This window comes from Micromesistius poutassou (assembly GCF_964030765.1).
Source record: "Micromesistius poutassou genome assembly, chromosome: 14".
Taxonomy (NCBI): Eukaryota; Metazoa; Chordata; class Actinopteri; order Gadiformes; family Gadidae; genus Micromesistius; species Micromesistius poutassou.
Window position 1 is genome coordinate 19,267,837 of NC_140284.1, and position 13,938 is coordinate 19,281,774.

General features: G+C 45.4%; 2 protein-coding genes across 3 annotated transcripts; both read right to left on the minus strand.

Moving 5' to 3' along the window:
• Nucleotides 1-1,200: 1,200 nt before the first annotated feature.
• Nucleotides 1,201-6,428, minus strand: tnfaip6 (tumor necrosis factor, alpha-induced protein 6; the record flags this gene model as incomplete). The annotated part of the gene is made up of 6 exons (XM_084478001.1): nt 1,201-1,495; nt 1,758-1,798; nt 2,530-2,758; nt 4,206-4,367; nt 5,274-5,411; nt 6,329-6,428. The coding sequence occupies 6 exons, from the start codon at nt 6,426-6,428 to the stop codon at nt 1,374-1,376; spliced, it is 792 nt and encodes a 263-aa protein (XP_084334127.1). The 3' UTR covers nt 1,201-1,373.
• Nucleotides 6,429-8,581: 2,153 nt separating this feature from the next.
• On the minus strand, nt 8,582-13,123 carry pnkd (PNKD metallo-beta-lactamase domain containing; the record flags this gene model as incomplete). 2 transcript variants are annotated; one of them, XM_084478494.1, is made up of 10 exons in its annotated part: nt 8,582-9,590; nt 9,633-9,826; nt 10,127-10,242; nt 10,500-10,586; nt 11,034-11,197; nt 11,556-11,648; nt 11,918-11,976; nt 12,367-12,479; nt 12,688-12,803; nt 12,966-13,123. In XM_084478494.1, the coding sequence occupies 9 exons, from the start codon at nt 13,121-13,123 to the stop codon at nt 9,653-9,655; spliced, it is 1,080 nt and encodes a 359-aa protein (XP_084334620.1). In that variant the 3' UTR covers nt 8,582-9,590; nt 9,633-9,652. The 2 variants fall into 2 exon arrangements, with proteins under 2 accessions (XP_084334620.1, XP_084334619.1); XM_084478493.1 differs by having other exon boundaries at nt 8,582-9,826.
• Between the last annotated feature and the right edge of the window lie 815 nt (nt 13,124-13,938).

Sequence of the window (13,938 nt, forward strand, 5' to 3'; positions counted from 1 at the left end):
ACACACACACACACACACATGTATCAAAATGTATATTATATATAATATTTAATAGTACTCCAATACAGTAGTGGCGCCAAAGAATTATGATTGCGGGAGCTACTGGGGGCTAGATTGTTTAAAGCATGGGCTAATACATTACGAATAGATCAATCAAATGACACAACAAGCAGCCACGGTCATCATCACTTACACAAATGAAAAATATAATTTCATAGTTCAGTTTTGTTACATACTATAACAGTCAGTCCGATGTTCTTTATATATATATATATATATATATACTATTATATTATTGTGCTGATCACGGCCATGGTCGCCAAGTGCCGCTACAGATCCTGGGAGGCTCGGCGACACCGAGGCGGTCGCGGTTGTGGGTAATATGATGTTTCAGGTGTGTGTGTGTATGATGTATGTTTCAGGTGTGTGTGTGTATGATGTATGTTTCAGGTGTGTGTGTGTGTATGATGTATGTTTCAGGTGTGTGTGTGTAAGATGTATGTTTCAGGTGTGTGTGTGTGTATGATGTATGTTTCAGGTGTGTGTGTGTATGATGTATGTTTCAGGTGTGTGTGTGTATGATGTATGTTTCAGGTGTGTGTGTGTGTATGCGGTTTACATAAAGGCAACTCTCAGGGTTGTGCGGAGTATGGGCCACGAGATAACTTGGGCTCCTGTCTGGTCAATCCTGTGCTTCTCGCCAAAATATTATAAGCCCCTCCCCCTTGCGCCGCCACTGCTCCCATATAGCTGGTCTGCATTGCAACCCTGGATATTGTAATATAACCATGTATATAAATGTATTATATATATATATCATATATATATAAGATATTGTATGCATCTGGTCGTTCCCACATGAACACATGTCAAGTTTGTTAATTGTATTTAATTTAAAAATCAAAACAAAATCAAATCAAACTAATGAAATAAACCACAGCAGAACTGATAACCACTTTCATTGCAATTTGGGTCTATTTAGTTTTCAAGTATGGCATTTCAAAAACGAACCAAACATTCACCAAGTTAAATAGAACACAAAATAAAAATGTAAAATAATTGTAATATCACTGTATCAAAAAAATACGAAAGCAAGAGTTACAGCAAGAACTTAATAAAAGTCATCACGACACAAGGAATAGTGCTGGTGTACGTCGGAGTGTGAGTGACAGGTCAGGGGAGGGGCTGGTGTACGTCAGAGTGTGAGTGACAGGTCAGGGGAGGGGCTGGTGTACGTCAGTGTGTGAGTGACAGGTCAGGGGAGGGGCTGGTGTACGTCAGAGTGTGAGTGACAGGTCAGGGGAGGGGCTGGTGTACGTCAGAGTGAGTGACAGGTCAGGGGAGGGGCTGGTGGTCAGACTGTGAGTGACAGGTCAGGGGAGGGGGCTGGTGTGGCCCTGGTAGAGAAGTGATGCGTTGAAGGCGATGTACTGCATCTGGAAGCCCCCCGCTGACACCGACGCATCAGAGAGAAACTTCAGGGTCATCACATTTCCTGGACAAAAATTTAAAAAAAAGGACAACTATTTACACTTGTGCCACCATATAATTGTAAACATGCCCATGCTCTCAACATACAAGAATAATCTAAGAAAATCCCTCAATGTGTTGAATATAAATTCAGTCACTTTCTTTCGCTGTAGTCTTCACATGTTTAAAGCAAAACCTTTGTGTGCAAGCAGGTATCCTGCTGTCTACCTGAGGGACATCACAGTCAACATTAAATCAGTGTTTGGACGTATAATCAAACTTCTCACCACTGCTGATGATGTCATCTGGGAGGTCATCACCACAGAACCTGCATAGAGACCTGGTTAGATACATTGAACAAGGATTGCGTAATCATATACAGCCGCCTACTCTGGATAGCATGGCATGGTATGGGCTAGCATGGTGTGGTTTCGTCTAGCGTGGCTTAGTATGGACATGGCGTGGTATGGACTAGCATGCTGTGGTATGAATTATCATGGCGTTGTATGGTCTAGTATGGTGTTGTATGGACTATCATGCTCTGGTATGTCCTAGCATGCTGTGGTATGGGCTTTTATGGTGTGGTATGGGCTTGAAAGGTGTGGCATGAACCAGCATGGTGTGGTATTGACAAACATGGAATGCCATTGGTATGGTTCAAAGGTAAATTATGGTCGATTTTTGTCATCTTTTCTTTATCATTATTAATAATAGACCATTTTCGCAGAGATGTCGTCTTCGGATACATTTGAAAACGCTGTATCTGATGTGTCTGGACTAGTGTGGTGGACATCGTGGTCCTAAAATACTGAGGAAAACACACACTGACCCTGGCTAATGCTTTGACCCACATAAATGTAACACCTGCCTACCTACATCTACCAACACCTGAGTTGGCCAAAGGGTTGAAAAGGGTCCATGTTCAGGGCGGGTTGTCTTCACTAGTTTAGTCTACGACCGCGCCCTGGCACGTCAAAGCAGCAAATAACACCTGTGTTCATCCTACGGCTACACCTGAAAAGGTTCAATGTGCTCTGGGCCTCTGCAGGACGACAGTACCTCCCGGCGAAGCCTGTGATGTCGTCGTAGCTGTCGTAGACCTCCAGGTAGTCTGCCATGCACGAGGTGTCGTCCTCCAGGTCAAAGTCCAGGAAGTGCAGGCGGATGCGCTGGCCGTAACGCACGCGGATGTGCCAGTAGCAGATCTGCTCGTCCTCATACTCCTCAGGATAGCCCGGGGTCCGGATCTGCCTCTGCTGCTCAGTCAGGATGCCCCCGCACTCCTTGGCTGTGTGGGACAGCATGTAGAGTTAGTGCTCAGAAAACTGTGTGAGTGGGGGTGTGGCTGTGTGTGTGTGTGTGTGTGTGTGTGTGTAAAACGAATGCAAGGTTGGGGAATAATGTTGGTGAATGCATGGTAAAGTAAACGTTCTTTAATGGATAAGCTTGTTCTAAGGGTTCAAGGGGGTGCGGTAATTTTCCATAACCTCTGCCTTTTAACAGAGGCAAATAAATCCACTCATGCATTGAGATGTTTCCTTGACGACTCAAAAACAATACGGTCAAAGCACCACAAAATAACATTTTAAAAACACAAACAAAGTTGAATATTTACTTTAATAATTACACAACTAAAATACACTCTGCCCACTGATATCCAATCTAATTTGCACATTCATAGTCAAACTTTGTATGGATTTTTATTATGTTATTTTGTGATTGGCAATGGATGATAGCGTTATCTGTAACTAGTAAAGCACACACTTTATTATATGCCTTTTCACTACAGCGTTGATAAAAATAATTAGGGAAAATCTCTCCTAATGGCGTTAAATCACAATGTTCTTTGAAGCTGCTGATGCTGTTGTATTTTGTGTATGTTCACAGAATGCAGCAAAAGCTGCAGGAAAGGAAAGTAAATCCCAGCACTGAATAGGGACAATATATAACAGGTGTGCCAACTGTGCTTTAATTACATAATAATAGTAATAAAATCTTAGGTTTTTTTTAAGCCATATGGTCTTCATTTACACATCTAGATCATTTAGTGAAAAGGACCAAAAAATTTAACAATTCAATTTAAAACAGCACTTGATTTTGACATTTCAATACAAACCATGTTTTCACAAAAAACGGTCTGTCTTTTATTATTGTATAAACGTCTCCAGCCTCCATTAGGTCAGTGTTAAGGTTTAACCTACATTAACGCCGCGCTTACGTCAATGAGATCATGGCAGCAGGAGGGAAAACCTCAGCACCACTTTGTTGCTGACTCACAATGACATAAACTGAGTGGTGGAGCTAACCGGAGTCTGACAGCAGCAGCCCACAGTCAGCCCAGAGTCAGCCCAGAGTCAGCCCACAGTCAGCCCTCACCCCCCGGGATGGCTCCACTGCTCTGCTGCCCTGGTGCTCCTCCTACCCACTGAACTCTTATCCTGAGCCACAGGCTGGACTTCCTGTGTGGTTATCCTTGTTCGGAGGGGGTTGATAACTCACACGCTGGGAGAGAGATTGGGACACTAGCTCTCTAGAGGCTGGATAACGGGGGGTTACTGTTTTGTAATCTACACTCTCTCCTGGGGGCTTGTTTATTTTCTGATGGAACTGGGCTGCTGAAGTTGGAAGTCAGGTCACTTTTACAACACATGTTTCAGTCCGTACAGATATTTACCATTGCTCAACCTCAGCCTCTCCTCTGACGTCTGTGTCTGACTCATACACTGTATACTCACTGTCTGGGTTGAAGCAGAACACGTCCCACTTCTCGCTCTTGTTGATCCTGTAGCCGTAGTCTATGATGCCGATCTTGCCGAAGCCGCAGTGGGCGCCGGCTTTGACGATGGGGTAGCCCACGTGGCCTCTATCGAACCAGCCCGCCGAGCACACATGGAGACCTAAAGCCCCCGCAAAACAAGGTTCATAGAGGTGATGAAAAGAGCAATAAACGAAGCACGAAAATATACATTTGTGCCGTGTGTATTTGTGCATATTTCTTTATTTTTGTGCCGTGGTGCAGGGATGCAATTCTTTGTGTTGTGTACGACCCGTTTCTGTCGTTGTACTGTAAGTATTGTGTTGTCATGTTAACTTTGGTTCTAGAGAACAACTGGAAACTCAAGTCTGCAGGGGGTATTAAAAAGAAACGGCCTTGCAAGCTTTCTGTGACTACGGAAGAATCAGGTTACGGACCCCAGCGAGGGGAGCAGGGCTTTAAAGGAGACGAGGACCTCCTGCTACGACTGCCATGGGGGTGTGGGACGGTGGTGGTGTTGGTGATGGGGGGTGGGTTGAGGGGGGCACTCTGCTGTAACCACTGACAGACTGGGGGACTGGATTCAATCCCTGTACCATGGGAACACTGAACCCCTGGACTGTATCGTGAACGGGCTCCTTTTACTGTTCTGCTGGAGCTAGGTTACATTGGACATGGCCTTTTACAAGGGTTAGCCCCACAGGGAGACGCTTTTGAGACGCTTTTTATCGGGCACTGAGAAGAACAAGCTCTGTTCACCTCGCTGAGCGAGTTGTGACTCCCCCTCCCCAAACTTTAAAGGCATTCCGCTGGGTTTACAGCGATGGACTACCTATCCTGGTGGAATGTTATAGTTTAGATGCTATGAGCAGACAGGGGACATATGGGGAAAGGTCCAGCTCAATCCATGTTCTTTCAGTTGTTTGTCACCTGGCCCAGGTAGTAACCATGTGGTATCCAGTGTGGACCACATATGGACCGTTTTATAATCACATAATGTGTGTGTGTGTGTGTGTGTGTGTCTGGTGTGTGCCGAAATTAAACTCACCTATTTTGCGCGCTGCCTCCAGTTGGTCATAGGTGGCCAGCTTCCCTCCTTCAAACTTGCAGACAGCTTTTGCCTCTTTATACGTCAGCTGGTATCTGCCTTTGCGCGATTCCCTGTGGTATACGCCAGCTGCTTGCTCTGTCAGAGAGAGTGGGGGGGGGCGGGGGGAGAGCACAGTCATAAAACAGTGTATTCCCGCTCATGAGCCAAGATACATACCGCCACTGACACACTGCCAGTGGCTTCCAGTTGTAACAACAATGATTATCTGCATCTAGGAGAAACCGATACACATATCAAGTTTTCTCTCAAAGAACAGAGATTAAAGATGTCCATTTTGTGACACTGCTGGCTTGGTCAGCGTGTGTGCGTGTGCGCGGGTCTGTATGTGTGAGTGCTTGTGTGTTTGTGTGTGGGCTGTGGTTGGTCAGCGTGTGTGCGTGTGCGCGGGTCTGTATGTGTGAGTGCTTGTGTGTTTGTGTGTTTGTGTGTGGGCTGTGGTTGGAGGGGGTGTGGGTCTCTCACTGATGTTTCGGTATGACACATGATACTGCAATACCAGGAAGAGTGAATTTGTATGAGTCTGTAACAAATGCAGCCATATTTACCAGGTGAACTTATTTTATGAAGTGTTTTTCTTTAAATTTAAATTGGATAAGTGTATTGTACTGTGACTCTGAAGTACAAGGTGAGAAAACCTGTTTGAGGGGTTCTGGAGAATATTTAAAACACACTTTTCTTCCAAGAAAATTAGCAAAGTCAAGAGGACCAGTAATCCTAAATATTCTCAACCTATTTATGATTAAGGTCAAGTTCAACCTTCCAATGCTCAGACAGATTTTCATGCTTGAACAATGTCAAAGGAAATCGATGATATTATGATGCTTAATGCATGTAATTGGAAAAGGAAAATTGCACATTGGTGTTGGAATTGACACTAAATAAAAGCCTAATCTCACTACAGACAACGCGTCCTACAAATACGCCTTATTCGGATATGGCAGATTTGAACGAGGAAACCAAAACAAATATCAATGAAACGAAGCATTATTTACCCAGCCATATTGAGTTATGAAACACTCCGTTTTGGAATCCCCACGAATACGCCTCATCCAGCAGAAACCCAAACACCCATAGGACAGCCACGACGCGCATCCTGAGGCAGTGCGCAACGAGCCGCTCTCCAAACCAGATGTTCGCCGGCGCTGGTCCACGGCGCAATGCTCCCCATCTGGCAGCAGCCTCCTTATATGCCCTGTCACTGCTAACCAGTGAGCGGCGTTGCTCAACATCGGGATCTATTCCTGCTGTGCTAAGCCTACGTAGGACCATTTTCCAGGAAAAGAGGTTCGCCTGTCAAATTCTGTATAGGCTATGCGTGGTGAGGAGGTGTCAGAATGAAACGAGGCCGCGCACACTAGATTTACGCATGGGTGAATGATAAAGTGGCGACAACCTAACAAATAAGTTCGATCTAAATAAAATAAACGTGAAGTTAATATAACCCGAGTTCAAAACTATATTTAAACGGTTGAATATCCTAGCTCCACAGATAGCGTAAAGCTATTTGGATGTATGCCTAGGCCTACCCAGACTATATTGGACTATAGACAATTATTTCAGGTTGGTAGACCTATTAAGGCCACCGTAGCGTAGTAAGTAAACCAACACATGTGTTCCCGCCGTATTTTTTTTTTTTAAAGACAATTCCCAAACATCATTCGGAAATAAACAGTCATCCCATATCAAGTCCTTGGTATAGGCCTACTTGTATTGAATCGGTTCCAGATCCAGAGAAGAGGAAGTGACCTATGCCTTCTGAATGCTGCTCGTGTCCAACAACCCTTTTAAAGGCACACATGGAAACTCAGCCTCAGGCACTAATTGTCATATAGGCCGCGTTGTTTAAGCAGATTTATCATCATTACCACAATGTTTCCAACAGCCATGCCGAGTCTAATTGCTCACAGCTTTGAGTAGGCCTATATACCTAGGTAAACGCTGGCCCTAAACCGTTACTATATGTCCCTCTGTTGATGGCACATGACTTGAGAAACGCGTCATACATTTCGAAAATAAAATTCAATTTAAAAAGTAACGTATTTTGGCCAACAAGATCATTCCTCCAAAACACTGTCCCTAGAGGTCGACCTATATGTAGCCTGCCATTGAGCCACACTGATAATGACCCCGAGGCTGTGAAAATAGCCTACCAGATATTAGCCTACCCATTCATCTTCTGACAGTAAATATTACTGGAGTAATGTTCCCATATTAGTCCTCAATTGTTGTAATATTACCTCTCAATGACCAACGATTCTCGGTTATGGGTTTGAGTTAGGCCTCCTTGGTCTTCTTTTGTACAGTTGGCCTACAGGGAAATCAGGCAGGATTGAAGGGCTAGAATCAAGAACAAGATACAAACTAAATGATATTGAGAAAATAAAGGTCAATATTTATTTTCTTACATAAATAAAAATCGATATTCTATTCCTACTTAAACTTTCTGAACTGAATGACGAAGCTAAATGTTACCCGTTGATTGAAAGCATCAACTGCACAAAGAATTGCTGTATCTGCTTATGTCTGGACTCAATTTCTGCCGACCACACACACACACACACACACATACACACACACAATGTCAGGGGTAGCCCTTGTTTTATTGTCCAGACGTGCAGCCTTGTTATGTGGCCACTTGGAAAGTAACTCAAACTCGCAATGGTCACCAAACACAGCAGGCTGATGTGGCTGAAGGAAGACGCTATGGACACATGGATGAACAACCCAAGGGAAGGAGGCGGCCGGGAGCCGGGACCGGGAGATATAATAGTGTCATTGTTCTGGGGTTGGTTTTAACTCCCACACAGGGTGACGCTGCCATGACTTCATGCTTACTGGCACTTGCAACCTCAGAGGTGGTGGTCTTAAAAACATACACAGGCGTATGCGTGCACACACAACAAAACATGCACACACACTCAAGAAAACAGACGCCAACAGCAGACTGACACAAACACACAAGGAGGTACACACACACACACACACACACACATTTCATGTACAACTAACATTTTAATGTTGTTATTTTGTAACTCACAACCTGCCAATGTTTGGGGGGGGTAGGGCGGCAGTGATAATCAGACCCATTTGGACCCCTCAGTGTTGGGGGACTAGACAGCAACAGGGCCACCCACCCATTACCATTTTAAACTAAAGCATTTAAAACTTTTTTTGTAAAAGCCTGAAGCAATCAAGAAATCCATCCCCGGATTTTAACAAACTCAAGGTAGGCATGTGCTTTTGAATTGTAAAGATAAACAATTAACTATTTATTATCAGTCAAAAACTTTAAACTTTATCAAATACAATGAGGTATTATGACACATTTACAATTTCATCAAAAACAGCTACAAAATAATACCAGTCATTGGAGACTACCCAAAAGCATATTCCCATCAAATGCTTGTAATTTAAAACATGTCACAGTACGAGAGTTACTATATAATGTTTAAGCAGATGATTGTATAAAACTGTAATTGTACCTTATTAAAATGGCTAATAAATGGGAATGATTCAATGCTCTAAAATGAATTTTTGTGGGCAATATTTCCCTGGTATTTGAGACAGTAATTAATCACAGGTGCCAACATAAAGTTTTCTGCATGGTACCTCAATACAAGCTTAAATTCGTAAAAACAATTAATTGCTGGAAATTCTAACAAAACGTTCACAGAAACATTTGGCTTTTTTTACTGCGCTGGAACCACCATTAGCAGCTACGGTGACTCCATGTTTGTTTTTCACATACAAATAACCATATCAGTACCTATCATACAAACACTGGGCCACAGAAAAGGCTGTCCTAGCTAAAGTCCCCTTAAGAATATGCTAGAATCAAACTATTTACACAGAGACAAAAAGGTGCTGCTCGAATGTCTAGAATGATCTAGAATGAACAAACAAAGCATTAACATTTTGGGAACTGCACAAAGAACCTAATGAATGCTTACAGTTATTCTAAACAGTACCATAAATGCCCCTATTAAATCCACGTGGTATTCAGAATTCACAGCAAAAAAGTTGAAATTGTGTCCACCCACAATAATCAGGAAACTGGTCACTACTAGAAAAATAACAGCATGCCACACATGCTAATTACAGTCATGATCACATTATGTTGCATGGAAATTGGCTTGCCCGTGTTGACTGCGGCCTATGAACCTCACAAGTCATCTCAGAGTGTGTTCTATCACTATGTTTGGATCCGGGGCTCCAAAACAAGGGAGTTTTCCTCAGTTTTCCTCTCTCGCTCCGGGGCCCCCGGGCGTGGGGCCCCGGGCGTGGGGCCCCGGGCGTGGGGCCCCGGGCGTGGGGCCCTATCGGCGGTTGTAGACGTCCTTGTGTTTCCTTAGTGCCTCCAGAACGCGAGCCCTGAACTCGGTCCAGTCCTCGTCCTTGAGCTGCTGGAGCCCCAGGGCCTGCTGGAGCTCAGGGGAGTGGAGCCGCAGGAAGGGGTTGTAGGCCTTCTCGTCCCCGATGGTGGAGGGACACTAGAGGGGAGAAGCAGACCGAACACCGCCCGGTTGGTACCGGCTGGAGGCGAACGCGTGTGTGGAGGAACAAAATACATCTGACTGGTGGTAGATGGCGTGGTTTGGGCTGTTCCGACTAATAACTCTAATAACTAATAACTGTTTTTAAGCAGATTACATGCAGCGAGCGTGAGGGAGAGATACAAGGACTGCGTTGCTGGCTACTCTTCTGAAGCACAGCTGTGACCTTGGGAGTTCATGTAAAACATCACATGAAGTGCCAGCGCTGCTCTCATCACAAGGGCTGCAGTCCCTTACCGTGCACAGCTTCTCTCCCCGCTGCTGCACCACCCAGTGGTACTTGCTCTCCCTGGCAGTGTTGCTTGGCTCCACCACGGCAGCAAACAGCAGGTTGTCCTCCGAATACTCATGACCTGGACAAGCACACACACACACACACACACACACACACACACACACACACACACACACACACACACACACACACACACACACACACACACACACACACACACACACACACACACACACACACATCACCGTTGATTAAGCTGCCAAAAAATAAATTTGGAAAAAATGGAAATCTGCTACAAAGATAACCAAGGAGGAAAAGTTGACTTCCCTTAACACAAACACAAGGCTCTTGTAAACAGGCTAGTGATGTTCCTACCGGGCCACAGCAGCGTGTCGTCACTCAGGCAGCCCACGGTGTCCAGGGAGGACAGCATGGTTGTAGCGCTGCCTTCGAACATCCTCCCTGTGAAGGACCGGCTGACGTTACACGGAGACTCCCCAGGAACACACTAGTAGTGTTTATCACACACGGATCATAATCTGATCAGCCGTTGAGGATTGGTAACGTAAGATTAAAGATGAATTGAAACTAAACAACTTACGCTCCCTACTTCTTGGAACTCTTTAAACAAAACAATGGCTCAACAGATATTGGCCGGTACTTCTTAATCCAAGCATCGAAAGGCTTCCAGAAAGTTCCTCCCTGTGGGAGACGTCAGACGCCTTAACGCAGCCTTACGGCGGGGAAGCCCTGATCAAGCAAAACAGGGGCGGCCCGTCTCTGAGCCACGGCCGGCCCGTTACGCATTCCCCTTTGTGTTTATCCCTTGGGACTGGAAGCAGCCGTCGCCAGAGTCCTGGTGTTGATGAGGTACAGTAAGCCGCTGGTGAGGGGCAGAGTGCTGCTCACCACATCCTGACAGGAACACCAGGTCCCCCGAGAAGAGGCTGTGGGGGGTCCCGTTGGGCCGGCCCTCCAGCAGGTAGATCATGTGACCCACCGTGTGCCCCGGTGTGAACAGGGCCTTGAAGTGCATGCGACCCACCGACACCGAGTCCTGGTGGGAGAGGGGGCTGTGGAGCGCACGCACACACACACACACACACACACACACACACACACACACACACACACACACACACACACACACACACACACACACACACACACACACACACACACACACACACACACACACACACACATTAAGGAAGATACCCATTTAACGACAAGAGATGTGTTGAAACTACTTGCTGTTGACTTGGACTGTGCTGTTATTTCACGTGTTGTCATTAAAGGGTGACCAGGTCTGTGTACTCCTCTGGCTCACAGGGAGTTACCGCCTGCCGTAGACCTCCCCCAGGTCGCTGAATAACAGACTGACATAACGGCACGCAGAATGTAATGCTGGAGCGTGAGCAACTCGCTTACTGCGTCAGGCCGGGAATGTTGTCTGCGGCGTTCCCATACACACGGCAGGAGCTGTGGAGCTTCTTGAGGACCGTGTTCCCCCCGCTGTGGTCCCTGAGTGGAACAAATCAATGCCTCGCGTAAGAGAGGCTGGATGTACACGGGATACAAGCATTGGAATACAGAATATGGCTTCAAATCACATGACGGTTGTGATCATTAACCACATCTCTGTTGTCGTTGGCGCTCTATATCCACTGCTTTTGTGTATTGTACACAATAGCAGTATCGTTGGCACAATGCTATCCATTCTAGTGTGTAATGCATGCACACTAGGACTTTCAGTTTGGTTTGCTGAAAGGCACATAAGAAGGCTCTCTCACCAGTGCTTGTGCGTGCAGAGGATGGCTTTGAGGGCGGCCTGTTCTTCCATGAGGGCTGCCTGAAGAGTCAACACAGAGTCATGGTCATTTACAACACTGTGAAGCCTGCATCTCTTTCCATCGTATCACATGTTGCTTTTTTTTTGTTGTTGCTACAAGTTCCCACGCAACTTCTGGAAGTGATTATTGTTGAAGTTCCATTGAATCAGCATCATCATCTTCAGAGCTTTGACCCGGTTTATGTAAACCAAGGAACAAACGTGTTGCGTGTGTGCATACATGTTGATGTTTACATGTCAATGTCATGTTTACATGTCATTGTGAATCTGTTTACAAAAAGATAAAACAAAACTGTATATAGAATATTACTGGACAATATATGTCCTATGTATAATATACAACATATGGACATGGTGGATCCTCCTTAAGCAGGTTGTGAATGGGGTCACCTGTACAGTCTGTGGATCTGCTGGGTCTACGGCCACCGCCTCGCCGGAGGTGGTGTCAATCACAAGGTAGCTGTAGTTGTCAGAGAGCACTGACACAGGGACTATCTTGATACCTAATGAGGATACACATTACCGTCAGTCTCACACACACACACACACACACACACACACACACACACACACAGTATACCTCCAAGGACAGGAGTGTTTTCGTTTCTGTTTTACTATTTCATGTGATTCGTGTGTTTTGTCTGTACGGGTTCATCATGTTCCTACAGTGGTCTAGTTAATTAGAGCACGTTGTGAACAGCTGTTGCATACCATTCATCTCCACGGGCTGGCCTCTGGAGTGTCCCGTCGGGTACTGCTCCCGGGCTTTCTTCATCTGCCGCTTGTAGTACAAGTATCCCAGTCGAGTCTTTGTGTACAACGTGTACCTGAAAACAAGGGATTTTTTTAATCAAGGGCTCATTCGTGACACACATTTGAAGTTTGACAGGCAGTAGACAACACGTACGGCCACATTGATGCTAAGCTATCGGACCTCACCGCACAGGGAAACGATGTTGTCGAGTTTGACATGTCATGTTTCTACTCACGCTATTCGGAACAGGGGCTTCTCCGAGCGGGCCATGGCTCTGCCCAGGGATTTATTCAAAACGACCCGGAGTGTCCGGCCGAAACGGAGACACATGAAGATAACACCGCAGAAGGATGCTGTTGCTACTAGGGTCGCCGACCAGTCAGGAAGCGCCATGGCTGGGTGGGCGTGCTTAATGACGTAGTCATAAGAGCGAGAATTAATTGGGATGAGAGACGATCCTGGATTGTAGCGTTACCCCGGTCTACTGTAACATCATTTCCGGTCTCTTCTTTTCTATGAGCTGTGTAAATCGATTAACAGTCCCCGGAGTAAGCATAATAACTAAATGGCAAGAATAGCGAAAACAACGAAAATAATTATACATATGGAGGTTTCACGAAAATTGGGACCAAGTAATATCTGAAACATGTAACGGAAACGGATATCCCTCTAGCGGTAGTCCCGCCCTCTCTTTCGCCTCTCTCCGCTTTATCCACCTAGCTGAAGATTTCGCCCTCTCTCGTCAATAACTCTCTTTTGGACCATCCAGGAGGGTGTCATGGGAATTAACCAAATTGTATGGCTAAACGGCTTTAAAAGCTATGTTTGTATACAGCTAAATAATCAAATGATCAAATGATGATCAATCTACCCTCGACATAGTTATACCCCCTAGCGTTAGATGCCTACTACCTGACCGACAGCCTACTATTTTAGAAGATCTGAAAGTGTTTTGGAGTCGTTCAAATCATGGTTATCAGATTAAAATGTGACAGTTTGTGGGTTACATCTTCCCATACTTTTTCATCCCTCGGTTTGAAGGAAACTTTTTCAACTTTCGCCTTCACGTTGTGACACTTGTCTGAATGTGCTTCGAGGATATCCTATTACGGCGATGCCAACCTCTTGTGGGTCATGTCTGCATACCACAGAGACGAGACCCACCTCAGGCCATTGGACCAGACAGCACGATCTATTCTGATCCCAGT